The sequence below is a fragment of the Geospiza fortis genome, unplaced genomic scaffold, assembly GCF_000277835.1.
Source record: "Geospiza fortis unplaced genomic scaffold, GeoFor_1.0 scaffold351, whole genome shotgun sequence".
Classification (NCBI taxonomy): Eukaryota; Metazoa; Chordata; class Aves; order Passeriformes; family Thraupidae; genus Geospiza; species Geospiza fortis.
In genome coordinates, this window is record NW_005054419.1 from 1427956 (window position 1) to 1449903 (window position 21948).

The window sequence follows — 21948 nt, forward strand, 5'->3', positions numbered from 1 at the left end:
CCTAATACCTGTTAATTTCTACCTGTTTCAAGCAAATTTTGAAGAAGGGCCCCATGTTTGGAAGGTTTGTGAAAATGGAGACTCCAGCAGAAATTAGAACTTAAATATCAATGTTCATGAGAAGAGGAAATACAGGAAATCCATAATTCTCATGTAGACCTAAGATAAAATACATGGAAATGCAGTTTGAGTAGCAGAGATCCCCAGGAAACCAGTCATGAGGGGTTTTGACACTTACAGAATTACTTGATTTGAATATAATTTTGTTTGAAGAGTTGAAAAGCTTCTAGATATTAATTACTAAAACCTGTAATTACCACATTGGATTATAGTGTTCCATAGCAAGGCCTTGTCTTATTACTGAAATTCTGCCCTTTCTCCTTTGACTCCCAAGTCAAGCTGGATTATTTCAGTGGAACTGGCAATTGGCCCAGAAGAAGGAATCAGTTACCTGACAGACAAGGGTGCAAATGTAAGTCTGCTTCTGTTTTGTGGGTTTTTTCCTCAGTCACCGTGTTAACAACCATGACCTGTTGTGAACTGGATGTCACAGAAAGGGGAGTGACCAGTCTGATCTCTGGGTTAAACACAGCAGAGCTGGGAGCTCTCAGCATGTACAGCTCTTAGTCAGATATTAATTTGTGTTTTGGGATCAGAGGAAAGGCACTGGTGTTAGGTACAAAGACTATGTCAGCTTTAGCACTGAATTTGTTGGCTTTTCTACCCAGTGAAGTGCTCAGTTGCAGAATCTGAAGCATTGCTGGGGACTTTTTACCAATGAAACGTGAATTATTCTGAGTTGTTCTCTTTCTTAGGAATGTGTAAATGCAGAGCTTGTTTAACCAGTTGGTGAGCACATCTATGCAGGCACTGCTTATTTACTTTCTTCATATCCTTCACAGCCTTTTCCTTGATTCCAGCTGTATTTCAGTATTTCCTGTGCACCCCTGTGGTGCAAGGAACTCTGTCCAGACAGATCCTTCAGCAAAATGTTTGGGCAATTTACAATCACAACTTAAACTGAGCCCATGTCCAGTTTTCTATTGAAATGAATTCAAAAGCAGTGAAAAGATGGGGAAATCAGGAACACAGAGCTAAGAACAAACCTTTTCCAGCAGTCTGGAGGGATGCGGGGAATGTGTCAGTGCAGGTTCCATGTGGTTTTAACCTGTTGAGTTTTCTCTGTTGACACCCAAGAGGTTGTTCCCACTTCAGAGCGTGCCTGGCACTGCTCAACAGTGACCTCTGTGGGCACAGTGGAGCTGGGTTCCTTTTCCAGCCACTCTGGATATTTGTGTGTGTTGGGAGTGTGTGGCAATGAAACTCTAGAAGGAAACAGAAAACAGATTTCTGCATGTGTAGTTTGGGGATCAAAGTCTCCCTGTGCTTTTGCAACACCAGGGATCAAGACAGGCTATTTTGCTGTGGTTTTGATTTTTTTCCGTCATTTTGTTGTGTTGTCTTTCTGCAGCCAACCCATCTAGCAGATTTCAATCAAGTGCAAACCATTCAGTATTCAAACAGTGAAGACAAGGACAGAAAAGGGATGTTGCAACTCAAGATAGCAGGTGCCCCTGAGGTATGTTTTTGATATTGTATGTGGTGATAAACTTGGTATTTTGTTTTTTCCTTTCAAGGAGTGGGATGTAACACCCTTCTAATGTGGATATTCTCTATATTGGACTTTTGTTCTGGGTTTGGTTTTAAAATAAATTTAAAGTTCATTCATGTTTTATGTTTTGCATCTGGTGCTTGTAGACTTCGATATTCATAGAAGAAGCAATTTTATAGCAGCCTGTGTATATATACTGTATCCTAGAGAGGAAACAGAGCAATTCCACTTTTATGTGAGGAGGAAATATGAAAAAAGGAGAATTTGTTCCCTTGTATTACATGGAAGCAGTGCTGGAAGTGAAATCAGATCTTTTCCTTGGTCCAGTGCACCAGAAAACAGTGGAAGAGCAGGATTGAGGGAGGGTGGCAGATCTGTGCAGAGAATGATGAATGTTGGTGGTATTGAACTTCATAGCTTGCCTGTATGTCTCTCATCTCTTTTTCCACTGCACATATTTTATTTTTTGAAAAATCTTTCTTGAAAATGGGAAGGGCTGTTTTAGCCAAAGAACAAATTGCTGCAGAGGGTGGGAAAAAAAGATGCCACCTGTGAGAGCTTTAAGGAATAAACAACTTCTTCAGAATTGTCCTAATTACAATCCTGGAAATCATAACAGTTGTATTCAACAGTGGTTTACACTTCAGAAGCCCAAACTAACACTACATTAGGTAGAGGATTTTACCAGCTGTGCTTTCTGAACCTCTTGTTTGAAATTTGCTGCCCAAAAGTTCAAGCAGGAATCTCCCTGCTCACCCACATTGTTCTGTTTACGCTTTGCAGGCGTGTGTAAAGTTCTGATGCAATGACACAGCTGTTCCACTCAGTGGCTGCAACTGCAATAATTCCTCTTTGTTGGTGCCTTGTTTTTTTCCTTTCTGTAGCCTCTGACAGTGACAGCACCATCCTTAACCATTGCAGAGAACATGGCAGACCTGATCGACGGCTACTGCCGCCTGGTCAACGGGGCCACGCAGTCCTTCATCATCAGGCCTCAGAAAGGTAAGGACACCCCCAGAGCTGCTCACAGCTCATTCTGCATTGGAATACAAGACAGAGGTAGCAGAAAAACCCTCACTTGGAGGCTTTTTTCTTTCAGGGAGCAGCCGTGAGAAATGCTGATATTAAATTGTCACTGCATCAAAAATTGCTTAGTGGCTGAGGATTTAGGCTGATTCAGCAATCACTGCTTTGTACTAATTCCAAACTTAACTGGCAGAAGTGAATTGTAATTATTAAAGGCACTCCTTACAAGGGTGTGTTATCTTATAACATGAATCCCAGTATACAAGGGGAAATTCAGTGAGGTTGGTTAGGATGCATTTGGATATTCCTAGATACTCAAATACCTCCATTTAAAAAGTAAAAACCTTGAGAGGTCTTATGAGTTTCTCTCATAAAATAGAACTAAAGCAGAGATACATTTTATAGTGGCTATCAGTTGTTTTTGTAGCATGTCTCAAGAAGTGAGATGAGGTTGCAGGTACTCCTTGTTTTAGAAAGAATTTGATTGCATTTCATTAGATTTTTTTCCAGTTTCAGACAGCTTTAATTATTGAAAAACATGCAAGCAAAGCTATTTAAGAATGAAATTTTCTTCTTTCATGTTGTTCTCATCTTTACCTGTGGGAATTCATCCAACTTTGCTGCTTTCTAAAACAATAAATTATTTCCTTTTTCCATGTTTGTAGTACAGCAAAGTACACAAACTATCCCAGCATCTCTCCAATGTGAAACTGAGTCTCTTTTAGCCCCATTCTTGCTTTTTTCTACCACAGGTTTTCCCTGGGGTGATGTTGTTAACATATAGTTCAGGTCTTTTCCAGGTCCATCTGTAACATCCTCCCTGTGTGCGGCTCAGAAAATCCCCAAACTTAAACTTGAGCATCCACTAATAAAGAAATGTGATCTTAGGGTCTCAGGTGTTTTGACAGCACATGGTAATTGTTCACATTATTCTTAAATTTGCATGTTTTTTGTTATTTCTGACCCTTAGTGTATGTGAGTGACATTCAGCTCCCACACAAGGAGTTTTCTTAGAAGCTGTGTGAGTTGTGCAGCCTTATCTCCACACAAATTAAAATCTTCCCTCAACATAAACTCAGCTCTCCAAGCCACCTTGGTGCACAACTTGGTGATGATGAACCATTGGCCCCAAAATCAGACACCAAAAGGATAAGCCAGCATCAGAGATAATAATAGTTCATTGTTCTCAAAATAAAAGAGCCATCACAGTCCAAGATTTCCATGTCTCTAGACTGGTGTGTGCCCATGAGTGGAGGTCTTTTGTGCCTCTTCTTTTCTGAGAAATCATGATTTGGGGTCTGCTACAATCCTTATTATTCACTCCCAAAACTTTCCTTCTAATGCCAGTAGATTGGCTGTTTCCCAGCCTGAACTGTTGTAGCCACAGTTGATCTTTTAAAACTTTTCATGTTTATACATGACCTCTTCCCTGAATTAATGGATGGCTCTGTCTCTGTCTCTGCTTTTCCTTTAGAGACACATTTGGACTTTGTCCAGTTCTTGCCACTTCCACACTGGTGGTGGTGCCCATCAAAACTGATCTGTTCTATTTGCAATTTTTCTTTCTAATTCCTGTCTTGCTCCTACCTGACTTTCTTAGCAGCATCTGCTACATCTTCTAGGCTGACTGAGCTCTCTGAGGGGCAATATCTCTTATTTTTCTGTGCCCTGCACAGAAAACAGAAGTTTTAACTGAGGTTTCTGGTAGGTGTGAATGCAGGATAAATCAATGCTTCTGATGCAGGGTGGTTTTTTGTGTGCTATTCTTATAACAGAATTTTAATATGGAGCAAATGAGCAGTGATTGAACAGGAACATCAGGTAGCACTTTGGGAACACTCCTGTTTATGCATACATGAAGAAAACCCCTCTAGTTAAAATAAATTCTGGGTTTCTTTTTTCTGAGGTTTCTTTTTTTGAAGTTCATAGCAATACCCAACATATTCATTAAACATTTCATAGGAGAACTGTCTCCATCATGATCTGCATTCCCAGGTCCCTCCACAGTGAGCTTTGATTGTGTAAGATGCATCAGAAACAAATCATGGAGCAACTCTTGATCCCCCAGATGTGTTTTATCCCCCTTTTGAGCTTTCCCATCCCCTCTTTGTTGTAAATTTACATTCATTGGAAGTGTCCTCATAAATTGTCCTTCTTGATAACTAACAGAGCCTGGTTTTGTGATATCTGTCATGCTATCCATTAATGATCCAGTTCTTCTAAATTTGGGGAGACCACTTGGTAGTGTTTTAAGATGTGGACAGTATTTGGCATTTTTCCATTCTGTTTGTTTTATTTTTCATAAATATTTTGATGTTCAGGTCCCTTTAGACTACTGTTGAAATATTACACTTTATATTTGTATTTCCATTATCACACTTACCTCTTACAGGCCAAGAGCACAAATGAAAAAAATCATAAACAGTTGAACTGAGTATCAGCTTTTAGATTGTGGGGTGTTTATCACTCTCTGCAACCACTTGAAAGGAAGTTGTGGCCAGATGAGGGTTGGTCTCTTCTCCCAGGTAACAAGTTACAGAACATGAGCAAACAGTCCCAAGTTGCTCCAGAGGAGGCTTAAATTGGATGTTGGGAAAATTTCTTCCCCAAAAGGGTGGTTAGGCATTGGAACAAGCTGCTCAGGGAGTGTTCAAAAATACCAAATCTGAATAGTTGGTGAAGTTCTCCACTTAAGTGCTTTTTGTTTTCACCCAGATTTACCCTGGGCATGGTTTTCATTTTAATAGATTGGTAAAGTGTTCCCATTTTTAGGATACTGTTACCTCTGTAGTTTGGCCCCTCACTGATTTTGCTGATTTAGCTTTACAATAATTTCAGTCAGGTGAGGACAATTTCCATTCCCCCAGGCTGGGAGCACTGGAGCTGCCTGGGTTCTGCTGTGTCCAGCATGGAGCTCTGCTCAGACCTGGACAATCCTGTGGAAAGCCCAGCAGAGCCATGCATATCCCATTTCTTTAAAAAATATAGAATTGGGCAAAAATGTTGTGGGTTTCAACTTGTGAAAAACAACATATGCCTTAACTGGGATACTGTTAGTAACAAATTTTGACTTCAGACCTGCAGGGGTACTAATGAATATTTGGTATTTTATTTAGGATATAAACTGTAAAAGGATGAGCACCAGTGCCTGAAGTGAGCAGTTTGTATCCAGAGCCTGTGGGCGTCTGCAGGATCAGGAGTTCCTTGCTGATTAGTTTTTTCTTTAATTATATCCAGTGATGGAGGAGACATAGAATCATGGAAAAATCACAGAATAGTTCAGGTTTGCTGATACCTTTAAAAATTATCTGTTCCAGCCCCCTAGTACAACAACCCCTGGGCACCTCTTAATACTTAATAGTGTATGAGGGTTTTTTGATACCTGGATACCTTTGTGTGTGTTTTTTTTTTTAACATCTATTTGCTTTTCTAGCTTCCACTGTCCATGTACAGCCCTGCATTTGACACATATCTCCAGCACACAAAAGTGGGGTGTGTTGTCCCTGTAACCAGTCCCTGCAGGCACCAGGCTGTGGCTTCCTGGCAGTTCTGGGTGTTCCTTCCTTGATCCCAGGCTGAACCTGCCTTGTCCATATCTCCCAGCTCCAGAGGGTCCAGATCTCTTGCTCTGATGCAAATGAGCACAAAGCCACTTATGTCCTGTGGAATTCAGCAGGGGACAGTGAAATGGGGGATGATCAGATGGAACAATTTTGGGTATGGTGGACCCATGTGTGCTGCTTGATTTCCCAGTGGATCTGGAAGCAAATACTTATTTCACTTGGGTCAGAGTCTCTGCTTTTCTCTGTCTATCCCCATCTTTTCCTCACAGTTTCCCAGACTGCTTCAATTCTCACTTTTCCTTCACTTTCCCTTAAATTCTTTCACCTGTCCTTCACTTTTCTTGTTTTTCAAACTCATTGACTACATCATACTCACTGTGTAAGACCACTTCTATTCACATTCTGCTTATCTCACAAAGGGCTGAGAAAGGATTTGCTATTACAATGGAATCAAGATTTTGTTTTGTTATGATTTATTACATTTTATTATGACCCTTACTTTGCACTGATAGGAAACTGTTCAGAAAGTGGAATGGAGCTTTGTGGGAGCAGAATGAGATTCTCTTCTTTAAGGAAATTTAATACCACAGTGGAAAGTCAGATTCTCTCTTTATCTCCTTTAGATCCTCTTTGATAGGTAGTGTTTGACTTCAGCACACACTAGCAGTTACCACCTGTGGTATTTCTCACTTTCTTAGGAGGTTGGAGGAGGGAAAATTCAGATCTGATCTGATCTCAGCATCTTGAACATATGAAGCATTGTGGCCCTGCAAGTGTTATGAAATCATTCCTATCCAGTCTAATGAAATCATTCACATATCTTTCTGAAGTCCCCAGATATGATGCTCTACCAAAAAGAAGCCTTAGGGGAAATTAAAATTCTGTCTTTAGAATGCAGTTTGAATAGGATGCAGTTAACATGCAATGGAGCTACATCTTAAAGAGCAAGGAGAATTATTTTGAGGAGCTGCTTATTAATTGTGCAACCATTACCTTGATTTAAAAACACAGAATAATAAGGTAACTGTGCGCTTCAGTGAAGTTCTTTTAAAGCAGAGGAAGACTCTGTACTCCACCAGTAACATGTGTGATTAATCAGCACCGTCTAAGCCTTAAATCCATTGCCAAGTCTAAGAGCAGCATTGGAACAGCCAGCAGCAGCAGCGTAAATTGGTGTAAAGCAGAACCCAGGATGATTTCACAGCTAATGCTGACAGCTGTAGGTGTCATGTAAAAATTAAAGTTCTTTTGAGTGTTCTTTACAGCCCTGCGGAGGCTTGCCTAGCAGTGGGCAGGACTTTTGTGCCTTTTCCTTCCAGCTTGGTGTCTTTTGCCCAGTTTCATCCAGGTTGAACTTCTTGTGCCCATTGCATTCTCTTTTTTGGGTACCTGTCCCCCAGCCTTTTACTGCCAGGCTGCACCTCCACACCACTGGTTTCATATTTGTTACTCCACACTATCTCTGAGGATCTGTGCCTTTTGTTTCCTTCCCAAAAGGTATCACTTACCCTAACATATCACAGTACCTTTATCTCCCACCTGCTAATATAATCTTACTGTCCTCCCTCTGCCCCCCAGTTCCAAGTGCTTGTTCTTGTCACCTTGCTGAGCTGCTCCAGGGCTTTGGTATTGCAGCTTCTGGTTTCCCTTCTTTTCTGCAACTTCTTTTTCAACACCCTCCATCAGACAGATCAAAACAGACTGATGTTGCTGAGCCAAATGTTACTTTTCTACCTGTAAAGAGCAGAAAAAATGAACAAAATAGTATTTTGCCATGTTGAGTGTGGCTTTTGGGCATTTCTCTGCTCAGTCCCTTAATACACAAAGGTGAGACTGTTGTTTACACCTGTAATTCCTGGAAATCATAACATGGGAGAAAAACAAATGAGAATTTACATTATTTTGTTGAACAACGTACATCACCATTTTCTGCAAGTGTGGTTGTTCTCCCAGGTCACTTTATCAGAGCTACATTGATTTAGAGAGTGAAACACACTTTATTACCCATCTTCTCCCCTGCATACTCCAATCTACTGAAAAGGTGTTCTGCTAAAGGATTAGTAACTTCCCTACAGGAATGACAAGGGTTTCTTGAAATCCAATAGAAAAATCCCCTTTGAATAGGTACATCCACGGTCTCACACACATTACCATTTTCAAAGAAAGTCTGACAAGGATTTGAATGTAGTGTACAAAAAGCTGACTTACTCTCTGGCACAAAACATTATCATTGTATAGTCTCAAGCCAGTGTGAAATCAATATGATAATATGTGCTTTAATGATTTATTTCAGTTGTCTTACTTGGAAATCCAATCTGGATTGAATTGTTTTATTTATATGTTAGAACTTAGGACATCTTGGAGATAAAAGAAAAACATTTCTTACCAGAGAGATGAGATAGTGTCACACCTTCTGCAAGTGATTTATTGGAGTTATTTGTTAAGAATAAAAACAGCTTTTATATTCTGTGTACGTTGTTTCCTCAGATGAGAGTTTGCCTAAAGGTCTGTGTGAGTGGGTAGAAGGAGTTGTTGATAATGCTGCTGTTTATATATGTATAGAACATTCTTTGAGCTCTCTCAGTTTCCCTGAGAGATTGTGATGATTATTGTTTCAGGCATGTATATATTTCACTTTGAGAGAGGTTATTTGAAAACGTGCAAAAGCTTTAATCCTGTTTTCTTCTTGTTTACACAGAAGGTGAAAGAGCTTTACCATCCATACCAAAGTAAGTTTTGTGCTTTCTTTTCTCATATATAAAAAAAAAATGTTTTGAAAAATAGTGATGCTTTCAGAACTTCTTTATAACAGTAATTTTTATTGTTGCTTTTGGATTCCAGGACAAATAGCAGGTAGGGCATAAAAAGCTCACAGTAGTATTTAACTACAAAGATACCAGAAAGAAGATCAGAGAACAGAATTGCATAATGCATCCATCATATTTGACAATAACAAAAGCAGGCTGTTTCTTTTGAATCCATTGGTAAATTTAATTACAGGAACGATGCTAAACAATTTGCACTGTTTATTTATAAATAACTCCATTTAAATGTGATTGGTTTTCTATGTCTGACATGTAAATGAATTCAAAATAGTACAGGATAAATCTTTTTACAGACAGAAACTCAATTCATACTCCATTTCCCACAGATCACACAGAAAGTATAAGCACAGTCAGGTTACACACATCTTAAAAGTGTGCACAGTTTGGCTTTTGTGGTTTCCTTCCAACTCCCCAGGTTTCTGTGACTCGTTGTGCTGATTAAAAGCCACTCTCACTCCCCCAGACAGGATGAAGTGGTAGATTCCTCTCTGCCTTCTCCCCCCTGCTCATCCTGAGGCTGGGGAGGTGGCTCAGCCCTGCTAATTACAGTAGGTGCCTGTTGGGATGAGCTCCCAGTGCTTGTGAAGAATGTCCAGCATTCAGCACTTCCAACTTCTGTTTTCCAGGCTGGCCAACAATGAGAAGCAAGGAGTGAGGTCTCACACAGTCTCTGTGTCAGGTAAGGCTCATCCAAAGCCAGCAGCTGAGTTTATTTCTGGAGCTGGCAGAGGTGCAGGCAGCTTTTCCAGGGCTGCTGACTGCCCCAGACTGGAGCTCTGCTTTAAAGAGAAACTTTTATGCAACAGCCACATCTGTGCAGTTACTTCAGAGCTTGTCAGAATTTCCACTTAACTTTGGGATGAAGTAGAATGTCTTGGCTAGAACTGAAATTACCTGAGTATGTGCTAATTGTGAGGGAGCAGCTTTGAAAAGGGAAAATAGGCAATTAAATATTAATCATTGCTTTACAGAAAAGAGAAACCTAATAGCTGTTTTTCTGTAGCCGTTTAGATAAAAGCATTTAATTTTTGCTATTGAAAAGTGACAAGTTAATTGAAGGATGGGTATGTGAGGTAATACATGTTGTTTCTGTTCTTTATAGATTTTAAGGATTCTCTAAGTTAACATGGAGTTTTTATGCTTCAGAGAGAATATGTTCCTGTTACAGACTCTTAAATAATTTTGAAAGATTGAGTCTTAGTAGTGTCTTAGTAGAAAATGTATTTCTAAATCTGTATACATAATATTTATTAAGGGGATTTTAATGCAAAAATTATTTATAGTATGATCTGTATTATTAAGATTTGTATTATGATTATATTATGTTTTAATAGGTTTCTGGTGTTTGGTCACAAACTTGAAGAACCAATACTGTGACTCAGTGGATTTCCCTCCCCTTAGAGGGAGGCTTCAGCCCCACTTTTACATTGGTGTGAGCTCTTAGTGGCAAATACTCAAAACCCCAACATATTTCATACAAAAAGGCGGAAAGATATGTAGACATTTAATTCATTTCCTACTTCTCAGATTCCTTTCCCCACCCTTACCTACTTCTAAAAGATATTTGAGATTCACTGCTTGGCATAGGAAACCCACATAGACACTGCAAGAAAACAGGGGGGAGGATGTGAGTTAAAATGAGGATAAAAAAAGTGCAGTGGGGTAATAGAGCTTCACCAGTTACTGTGGCCTCAGAGTCAAACAGCAGCTCTTCTTCCTTCAGTGCCTGGCAAGCAAGCATGCTAGATCAGGTGGATAAGCATGACGCATGGTCAGCATGTTCTCTTTGGATTCTCACCTGTATGGCTCATTTTAGCTGATAAAAAAAAGTTGAAATTTCTGAAGTTATTAGCTCTGTGCTTTTTAAATTATTCCACTCACCCTCAAAAAGGCCAATCTTCAGGACAAAAAAGGCTGTCTGCAGCCTCAGATTTTCACTCCTTCAGTTTTTCTGAGCTTGCCGGTAATACTTACAATAATGAAAACAATAATGATCCTTTCTTGCTGTCACTCTGACTTTGCAAATTTAAGTATCTTCTGCTGAAGTTCCTAGGTGTTTCAGAGCACTAACACTCCTTTTTAAAGTTGCATTTTGAAATTAGTGTAGGAAGTGAGTTGTACTACCCCCAGCTCTGGCATTGAGGGCATCACATGAAGGTGGATGAGGGGGAAATGAGAGCAGTGCTGGAGGTGAGCTGCTTGTTCAGCTGAATGTCAGGGACACTGCAAAGTGGCTCCTGTGAGCAGTGCAATCAAATTAAACCAGCAAATATCATCCTCATTCTTGCCAATACCAAAAAAAAACCAATTAGGTATTATTTTTGTGTTGTAGGAATGTTTTATATCTCTCCACAATAAAATTATTTTGCTTGATGATTGTTTTTATACCATGTTACAAACCACTGGAAATGCTGGAATGGTTTAAGCCATTTAATATTTAATCTCAAGGATTTGTTCTTCTTGTAATACAATGACATAGAACACATAAATACTTTTTGTTGTTGTTATGTTTTTCCCCCCAAAGTTAGTTAAAATGCACTGAGTGTGTCATCATATTAAATTTAAAGCAGAGGCAGATTGCTGAGATGACCCCACATGACAGGGGTTATTCTCAGAAGCTGCTTTCTGTAAGAATCTCTTGAATCCCCCAAGGAATCAGGTTCATATAAATGAAGTGATGCTTGGTGTGGATGTGGAGAAGTGTCACTGCTGCTGTCAGATGGAACTCACCCATCAATGGGGCAAGGGAGGGACCAGCTCTGCGCAATCTCAGCCCAGCCCAGGTCAGCAGGGCCTGAGGCAGCCAGGGCAGAGGCAGCTGAGGGGGTGCTGCTCTGGGGTGCAGAACAGGAACTTTTCCCTGCTGACACTGCAGGGGCTCAGAGCCAGAGGTTTCAGGTGAGTTTTTGTAGCTCAGTGACATCTGTAACTGCTCCACACCTTTGATGGTTTAAATCATAAATTAATTCTGCTGTTTGATTTAACTGACACTGCTCCCCTTTGTTTAGACCTCTCCCAATGCTAAATAGCAAAAATCTAAACCAGAGATTCAGCAAAAAAATTAAGAAGTCAGATGCATTTATAGTATTAACACACTTAGTTCGAAAGGGAAGTTTTGCAGTGAGTTCCTCACCACAACTGGGATAAACCAGCAATATCCAAACCCAGTGTGAAACATGATTTGATGTTTTGAAAGTTCAGGTATTTATCTGAAGCTCTGCAGGTTTAAAAAGGAACCTGTTAATGAAAGACACCTTGTCTTTTTTAAGTACTTACTAATACACTTTGGAATATTTCTTGTCTAGTGAAGTGAAAACTTGGTCTTTTCCAAGTGCTCCAATACTCCAAAGCACACAAAGATAGAAGGTTTGTAAATCCTCTTGATTTTTTTTTTCCTTCTCTAAATAAAGGTTCTTTCAGACTAGTGAGGGATTAAGTTGGTTTCAGGATTCCAAAGCAGCAAATTGCTGGATCTGGGAGTCACTGAACCAGGTTTCACCACAAACTTCTTGCCTCTTGCTGCTTCTCTTTCTTCTGGTGTTGTCTACCTTGATTCCTCAAATTCTCTGTTCCTTGCAGTGGACACTGTCTTTGTGTGTAACCAAGATGCCTGCCAGATTCCCCTCCTTTTAAAAAGTATAGTGATTTTAGCCTCAACAAATTTGTATGTGTCTAAGATTATAAATTACTGTAAATTAGCTAAACCAAATCGGTTGGATTTTAGATTTCTTTGGTAGTCATCTGATGTTTTGGCTGAAGTTGCTGTGATTCACCAGAAACAATGGGTGTTTTAGCTTATAGGGAATTGCAGCTTTTACCTCCTTCTCCCTCTGCATCTCCATTAAAAAAGAGTTCTTTGTCCTTAGCCAAGGGTGTACACTCAGGAAATGGTAAGGCTAAACTATTTGCTCTGTGCAAATAATATATCAAATGTGTAAGAAGCAGCACACCAGTTAACTCTCATTTTATTGACTGTATTTCCACTGTTTGGCTTGGAGACACCTTATTAAAATGCTCTGCTCTAGTCTAAAGGAACTTACTTTGGCCAGCAGTTTGTTTTTAAATAGCAAACATTAGCCTTGGTAAGGTGATCTTGCATTTATTTCCAGATACACAGATTTCCAAAAATAATAACTTATCTGTTCCATTCTATATTACAAAAAGGTTTTCATAAAATGAAATCAGTTCAGCAGTAGCTGCTTGCTCCCTTTATACATAAATTCCTCCTGACACAGAGTTCTTTGGTTTCTTCTGCCCCTTCCTTGCTTATGTAAATATGACTAGGAAGAATAAATATGCTTTTGCATCCCTTGGCTAATCACTGTGCCTTCTTTGCCCTGGAGAATTCATGAATTTTTTTAATCCTAGCTCAAATGCTGCTTTCCATGCAGTGCCACAGAATATGACATTTGAAGCCCATGTGTTTCACTGAACGGGCAGAGGATTGAATGAGTCTTGGCAAGTTCTTGGCACTGCTGGGTTAATGGTTGGATTAGATGATTTTAAGGGTCTTTTTCAACCTAAAGGCTCCTGTGATTCCAGCAGTCCCTCCTGGCATTTGGATATTCAGGTACTGTTGTAAAGTGATTTGGTTTTGTGGGGAGGGAGCTGTGAGTGGGAAGATGACAGGAAGGGAGAGGTGAGCTGTCCTGCAGTAGCCAGCACAAGGGGTGTGTCTGAAGGGGATTTTAGGATGTCCCACAGGATTGGTTTTGCTTAAAGCAGGTGCTGGTTTTGCAGCTTTAATATGAGCTTATTTGGTGAAGGTAATTAAAAGGTCTCTGAAAATACAGTCCCTGTTTCAGCTGATAAAGCAAAGTGTTCAAGGCACCTGAGTAGCAAACCCCAGGACATAAACCCTTAAGAGGGAAATAAATATATTAAAGAGAAACTGGTTTGTTATCCTGTTCCCCAGCTGGTGCAGCTGCTGTCAGTAACACAGGCAGCATTTTAAACTCATGGGGCGCAGCTCTAAGAGCATCATGAAATGATGGCAGGAGTTTCTGATAATTCTGCTTGTGCCATTGCCTCTCTATCCTGTGGTTTAGATATATTCAGTAACATGCCCCATGGAGGATTTGATCTCTTGGAGCAAATATCTGTATAGGAGCTGAAGGATTTTAGGATCCTGAAAGAGGAGCTTCTCAGCAACTTCCCAGGTTCTGCTTTAAAATCACAAATTTGTAACATAACAATGTTAAATTTTAATCACTGTGATTAATTCCTGATCTGGCAGTGAAATGAGAGGTGCTGCTTAGGAGCAGATCCTGTTTGAGGGAGCTGCCAGTTTAGTCCTGGCTTTCAGCTGAATTTTAGTTGGAATGGAAAAAAAAAAAACCCTGTTTTGAAGGCAGCAAGCATGATTTAAGTGAGATTTTATCATGAAGGAGAAAAAACCTCTATGGTATAGAGTGTGAGTAAAAGAGGCTTTCAGGAGATTTCATATAGAGCAGAAGCCAAATGTGAAAACACAACAAACAGGAGAGGAAAAAAAATAATAAATCTGTTAACCTAATGTCAGTGTTGCAGCACTTTAAAGTGCTCTGAATGAAGGAGATGTTGGCTTGTGAAAGGACCTGTGTACCCTGGTTGGGGCTGATCAGCAGCAAAGCTGTGAGCAGGATGGAAAAACAAATTCAATTTTATTGAATCACTTCTGCTTGCAGAGCACAGAGCAGGCTCTGTGACACAATTCCTGTGCTCCACATGAAGGTCTGCCCTGTGCCCTGTGTGAAGGTCTGAAAGGGTTTCTTGTGCGGGACTTGTATTTCTTAGCTCCTTTTGAGTTAGTTGGTGGGGGAAAAGGTGGCCTTTACTTGAGATTGAAAAATTATTGGCAATTTTTTAATGTCCGTTTTGTCAAGACACTCCAAAAAGACGAAGCTGAGAAGTGTAAGTAAATTTTTAGATGAAAATTTGTATCTTGAGCACTTGGGACTGTGTCACAGCTCACCTTTGTTGCACTGCACAGCTCATTTCTGAAAAGAAAGACTAAGAGTCTTGCCATAAATGGCATAGTTACAAATTCAATTTAAGTAATTATTAAGTAATTTGAGGAATATGAAGACTTTGTTAGAGCTTTAGCTCTGCCATATGGTCACAGCACTGGGAGACCTTCAAGCTTAAAGTTTACTGCAGATTAATTTTACAAACCTTGAGCAAGTCATTAGTCTCCAGGTTCATGGAGGAGGGAGTTGCTTCCTAACTCAGCTATTTCACTGATTAATAAGATAATATAGTTGAAAATGCCCTCAATGCTAATAAATTACAGTGTTTCAGATTCCCATCACGGTTGAATAGACTGGTGCTGTTATCTTTTCCTATTTTATCCTGACTGACTGAAAGGCTTCTTTTCATGCATAAAAAGACCAGAATGAATTGTGGTGACAGTCTGAAGAGATTTCTTCCAAATCAGTGTCCAGGAAGTTCCTGCAATGATTTCATCAGCCTGTGGTGCTGGTTAAGGAGTTTTTATTCTCCCGTGCTCCTCCTTTGTGAACCTCTCATTGGATTTGAGCAGACACTTCTGCTGTGCAAATAGTACCAGTGTGGTGTGACTGGAGAAATATTCCATGCAGGTTTGGGGGTTTGTTGTTCATTTAGAGGCATATTTGATGTGCCAACCCCATAGTGCTCATTGGAGTTCAAAAGCTCAAAAATCAATTGATTTATTCTTTCTACAGGTTTTTGTTTCAGGGTTTTTCCTCAGACTGGTTCAAGAATGTACAATGAAATAGAATGGGATATTTTCAGGTTCAGCCTTCCAGTATTTGCTCTCTGCCCATATGAGGAGCTCCAGTAGTAACTGCCCTGTAAAAAAAAGGGCAGTAAAAACCTGGTCTCTTTCTTTCTAACCTAGTTATTGTACAGCAACTGATTTTTTTCCTTATTTTTGCCTTTGTTAGTTTTTTTTCACAATAATTTTAGTGAATGCTGCGTAGAGAAACTAAATAAAGAAGTTCTGTTCAGTTTTCAGCAGCATTCTTGAGCACCAGTGATATCTTGGCTGGAAGCTGCTGTGGAATGCTGGAAATCCTTCTAAGTTGTATTCATTTCATTATGGTATTCTCTGGACTCCTGGCGAAGTGTCAGAACTTCTATTTTTTAAAATTTCAAACCAACTCATTAGAATCAACTTCCTTTTGTAGCTAGACTTGCAGATGTGGTAAGTTTAAGGCAAAGCATCTTCCATTTATTGTGGCAAAACAAACTTCAGATAGCAAATCATAAAGGCAGAGTTTAAAATGCAAGGGCAGAACTGGACCATCACAGGGCATCAGGGCATAAATTAAAAACACTTTTGCCTTTGCAATGTGCCCTCATTTGAAATAGGTTTGCTCAGGTTTCCGCAGCTTGTGCCTCCCACCTATCAGTGAGAGGGTGAGCAGCATTTCAGCACTTCTGGCTTAATTTAGCTCTGTAGAGTGAGCAGGCAGGTCAGGAGTTGAAGCATCTCTTCCCTTTTGGAGCTTGCATAGCCTGCAGTGACTCTATACCTGTTCTTCTGTTTCAGCACAGAGTGTTGGGTTCCCTCATTCTCATGTCAACACCCTTTCAGTGGTTGCTTAAACCAGCTGCAGTATTTTTTCCTTTTCTTTCCTAGCGTGTCTGAAGCTTTTTGTGAGTGTTACCTGAGGTTTGTGCTAGAATGACAGTACTGAAAATTGTCTGCCATGTGATGTTAGGAAGAGAAGTCCCTTAGGAGTATCACGAGGGTCGGGGTGTTCCCCTTTAAATTGTCTTAAACCAACACAAATGGAAATACTGATACACTGACTTAGTCAAGAATTTTCCCCTCTCCTTACACCTCTTTTAGTTTTTAGCATTGAATCCGATTAATGTTCTGTCTCTCTCTCTCTGATATGTGCATTTTCCCACTAGATTAATGATTCCTGTTTGCTCAGTCACCCAGCAGTTTTTATGATGGTAGTTTTTGTTGACTGTAGGAATTACTTTTATTAAAATATAATTTTCCTTTTCTACCCTTTTTGTGCTCCTCCCACCACTGAGGGTTGACTGTCCCAGTAGCTGCTCCTGTGGGACTGGGCTTCTCTTTTAACACTGCATCCCCAGCCTGTGTAACTCCAGGTGGCTGGACCTCACTCCTGAGTTTTGGCTGTTAAGAGCTACCAGCCTCAAGATGCAGGTTTTTTGTTTAATTGGCTTTTAAAACCACTTCTCATATTTCCTTGGGCAGAGGAAAAAGGGGAAAGCAGAGAGGAGCAAGCAGGTAACAAGAGAAATAAAAGGAGCAGGTATCCTCAGATGCTGTGTGTCATCTTGTGTCCTTCTTTCTCACCTTGTCTGGCTTCTTTGTATTTTTTCCTACTCCAAAATTTCCCTTGTCCTGATAAGCACTTTGCTAAAATATGCAGAGAGGTGACTGGGAAAGTGGGTAGTGAGGGTCCATGGGCTGTTCACCCAGAGGTCCTTGCAGAGCTGGAATATCCATGGGCAGGGCAAGGCACTGGGAATAAGACTCTGGTGCCAGATTTGAGATCATAGAATCTGTCAGTGCTGTCAGACAGAGATACCATGTTTTCCCTTGTTCTGTGTAACCCTGGTGTGTGAAATACTCCTGTGTTGTTTTAAGGGTTCAGAGAGTCAGTACATACATGTTTAAGTCTGGTGACTGCCACTTTAGCTGGAATACAGCTGTCACACAAGTCTGACAGAACTTAGATGGCAAACTTGGAAAAGCAGGTTGCACTACTGGGATAAATGTTCTTCGTGTTTTTATTGAATGGTGTACATAGCTGGTATAATCTGACCTTTTAATGGGTTCTAGTCTTACTTCTAAAAACTGAAATATGAATTACTGTAGAAAGGAATTTCAAGGAAAACACCAAAAATGCTTCAGAGTTTCAGAGACATTTGTATTTTCGTTTGGGTATACAGAATTTTAATGTAAACCTTTACTTTTATGTTTGTTCGCTGTAGATGTTCTCTTCAGTCTATTTTCTTTTATTTCCAAATAATTTGTTTCTGTTTTTTTTTCTCTTTCCTTTTCTTGCCTCTTTGTAAAGGAGTCAATCACTGTCAGCATAAAGTAAAGAAAGCTAGACGCTTTCTGCCTTTCGTCTTCTGTGCCCATGAGTCGCCGCCCAAGGGTACTGCTCTGCTCTTTGTCTAGGCTGCCTTATTAACCCAAAAGCTGAATTTACTAACTCAGTTACTGTTTGTAAACTACTTTAGCCTCAGGTAAACAGAGTTCCAAGAATAATTTTGCTATGTTTTCCTGCTGTTGAATTGGATTTTCGTGCAGCTTGCTGGTCCCCGTTTTTATGGGGACCGTGTTTTCGAACATCATATGCTACAATGACAAACATATTAAATTATTTTATTTATACAGTCATGCAGCCCTTGATTGCCATCTTTTTTTTTGTAAATATATTTTGACTTCATTCTTGGACCCCTGACACAGCATGCTTATGGATGAAACAGAATAGCAACAATAAGCATCAGCTGAGATCACGTTGAATTAAACACGGACTACAGCGATGCTTTTGGCTGCGTACTGGTCCAGCACTGATCTAGACCAGTTTGGCTTTATTAGGGGTAAGAAGAATTTCCTGTTATCTATAGAAGGTGTCTAAAATATTTGCCTTAGCTTGTGCTGTGGGGTTTGGTGTGCAGTAGGGCTGCTGCGGTACACATGGAATCTGGTGTTTGTTTGAAGTCTTCCCTGTAGAGTTGCTCTCTTTGCCACTCGTTTAAATTTCAGCCTTGTACAAGTGCACAATGCTCTGTGTCATTAAAACTTAGATGGTTCCATTTCTCACTCGTGTCTTGGTGATAGCTCAGGAGTACATTTCTTCTGGAAGGGTCGACACCAACTCTGCTTATCCAAAGTCCTCAGTGTATGTGCAGAGTCAAGTTGAGCCGACTCACCTGTCTGTAGGAGAACTGCTTTAAAGTATTGAATAAACCCAGAAATTGACTTTTTAACAATGCATTAAAAGAACTAGTTCCAGTTCCAAATTTAATTTTTGTATACCTTTGTGTTTGAAAGTCATTAACTCTGTTTCATCATAAAAGCTTCTTAGAGCATATCTCTGTCCCTTGGGTTTTAGGTGACAAGTCTTAAATTCTGCTGCTTTTCTGGTTTCTCTTGAGTCAGGTATATAAGATAACTACAGTCTGAATACTTTTGGATTACTCATGAATTTAATAGTATATTTTCCCCTCCCCCTTTTCTGTCCCCTCTCTCTCCTCCTCTTTTTTCTCTCTCCTTGCATGCCACCTGGATCTGCAGATGAAATTAGTGGGGACGGTAATATGTTTTCTAGTCTGTGTGTTACTAACGTGCAATATGCAACTCTTATCTCCATATACCACTTAATGCACATTTCAGTAATACATTTTATACAGCTTTTAGTGTTCGAAAGTGGTCTGCTTTGGGTATTAGCTGATGAATACTGTACTTTACAGGCTGTGCAACTAATGCTTTCTGCTAAACTGGAATTGGAAAAGGAAAAATTCTATTTCAAAAACACAGGGATGTGGTGGTGCATGTGTTTGCAATGAGACTTGTGGCATGATGCAAAGAAGGTTTAGAGGTTTGCAAGTGTCCAGTTTGATTGAAATGGTTACATCATCATTAATTTGGTCAGTGGGTGAGATCAGTGGATATAACACCTGAGAAATGAGTCTACCGTGTAATGCTTTAAAGGCATCAAAGTGCTCCTTGCATTAAAAAAAGCTGTACAAGATAGATTAATGCAGATTGAATACATGAGTATTAACCAGATTTCAGCTATTCAAACTAATAATTTTAAAGACAGATTTTAATGTTTGGGGTTTCCTTTTAAAAAACTTTGAAACTTACTACAAAATATTTAATTTCTGCAGACTTTTTAAAGTTTTTTTCCTCTGAAAAGAAGTTGGGGTTTGGTTTTTTAAAAGAGATTTTTGGCTGTTTTTCTAAAGGATTCCATCTGATGTTGGGAAAGAATCAAACTGCTGCTACTGATAGTGTGTGTACCTTTATTCTTCTAAGTAGGAGGCACTAAAAGGGCATAAAAGCAATATGCAAAGGAGGGGGATAAGAGGAAGTAGAGATCATGTCTTCAGACCTTCCTTTCAGTAAAATGTGAAGGGGGTGTATTAACTTTTCATCTCCTTCCCTTCGGATATAAGCTAAAGATAATACCACACAATTGTCTTCCTTTTCTTAAACATCAAAAGGACATTTTTTTCTGTCATAAATTTTAAAATTATATTTCAGATACTACCCCTACATATTTTTTTATTGAAACTTACCTTCTTTTATAAATTACAAGCTTTGATAAATGGGAAAAGTTATGAAAAAGGGAAGTTCAAACGTGTGCCTAAGGTCATGGATTAACTATTATGGATTTAATACCCTGAGATGTTTCTCCCTACATTTAATAAATGAATTCAGATTTAGTAAAGCTCAGATTGGCTCATTCATGTGATCACCACTACCTTTTCCTGAAAGCAGCTTGTTCATTTTGCCATCTCCAGGAATCATAACAAGTGATGCTGCTGGGTTTAAAAAGTGCAGAAGGGCAGTATGATGAGCCCTCTTATTAAATCTGAGTTTTTCTGGACTTACCAAGGACACCTGGCATCCCTGAATGTGTTCAGCTCTTGAGGGTGCTGTAACACATCCTCCTTTGGGGAGCAGCCTGGAGAGCCCTGCCCAGCTCAGATTTGCTTTAGGCTCAGTGTAGTTCTGGAATATCTCTTAGCAGACACAGTTCTGGCAGATTTGGTGACATTATCAGTCTGTCATTAATGCTGGGCCCAAGCCCCTCTGTGAGGAGGTCAATTCTTTGTTCCAGACCACTTTGAGTGCAGCTTGGACTGAATTTTTCTCTAATTCCCAAAACCAATGCCAGACATACATAGGAATTATTTTTTTATATATTCCTCTCCAGATTGCTAAATGTGGAACAAGAAATATTTGTGTAGTTAATTGTGTACATTTAATTTATTTGGATTGATTATGAAGACTTCTGGTTTCATGATGGTTTTGGGCAATCTATCAAAAGCATGTAAAGTGCTCTGTGCTGCTCTGAGTATGCTTTTAGTATGAATTAACTCATTAATTTAAAATAGAGAGATGAACAAGCCCTGCCATTGATCACATTCTGAAAGCACTATTCTGTAACCTAGTGTGAAAAGCGTTTGAGGTCCTTTAAGTGGCACCGGTTAAGTGGCATCAGTTTGGTTTCCAGACTTCAAAAATTTTTCATAGGTATATTTACAATATTTTTCATCCAGTTAATTTTCTAACATGAAGAACTTTTCTGATATCTTCAAAATCCTCTCACAATATTGGAGGGAAACAGAGTGACGTGTCTCCATCATGTTGGGGATTTTTTTAAGCTTATTTTTTAAATCAAACTGAGGCTTATTTTTACAAAAACATTAGCTTATAGTGTGGGGAAGAAAATAAAATACCAAGAAAGAGATAAGTGCTTCTGGAGTGTTCTGCCTGTTCAGAATTGTGCACTGTCTTTAGAATTTATTGCATTTTCATTAGGTGACTGTGTTTTGCTATGTCCCAAATAGAAATTGCCTAACAAAATTCAAAATTATATGGAATTTCTTAATTCTGCATTTACCTGGTGTATTCCTACAGGAGTTCAAAAGAAAAAAAAACAGCTTTAATTTTATTTAAATAGTAAGAAACTAGGATCATAAATTACACTTACTCCCTGAAGTGTATTGAACTTCAGAGGTTATAGGCAACCTGTACTTTCCTAATTGTTGAATATTCAGTTTGCCTGAAAACTGAGCCTCTTGTTTGTGTGTGTGTGTAATATTGATGAGCCTTGCTCTGGTTTCAGGGCTGGGTTCAGCTCAGGGTCCATCCCATCCTTCTTCCCACTCACTGTGGCTTTGTCCCAGTCCAAGCCATGGCTCTGGAGAAGATGCCAGGGAGCTGTAGGGA

General features: G+C 39.6%; 1 protein-coding gene across 11 annotated transcripts in view; it reads left to right on the forward strand.

The window, feature by feature from the left end:
* PTK2 (protein tyrosine kinase 2) overlaps window positions 1-21948 on the forward strand; it is a 173147-nt gene that overhangs the window by 109575 nt on the left and 41624 nt on the right. For 5 of the 11 annotated variants that reach the window (XM_031061601.1, XM_031061602.1, XM_031061593.1 and 2 more), the window contains 7 exons: window positions 395-472; window positions 1472-1579; window positions 2497-2614; window positions 8900-8930; window positions 9653-9705; window positions 18053-18136; window positions 19282-19299. In XM_031061601.1, the coding sequence (XP_030917461.1) occupies window positions 395-472; window positions 1472-1579; window positions 2497-2614; window positions 8900-8930; window positions 9653-9705; window positions 18053-18136; window positions 19282-19299 (490 nt within the window). The remainder of the gene's footprint in view (window positions 1-394; window positions 473-1471; window positions 1580-2496; window positions 2615-8899; window positions 8931-9652; window positions 9706-18052; window positions 18137-19281; window positions 19300-21948) is intronic. The other 6 variants (XM_031061595.1, XM_031061597.1, XM_031061598.1 and 3 more) reach the window with 2 other exon arrangements.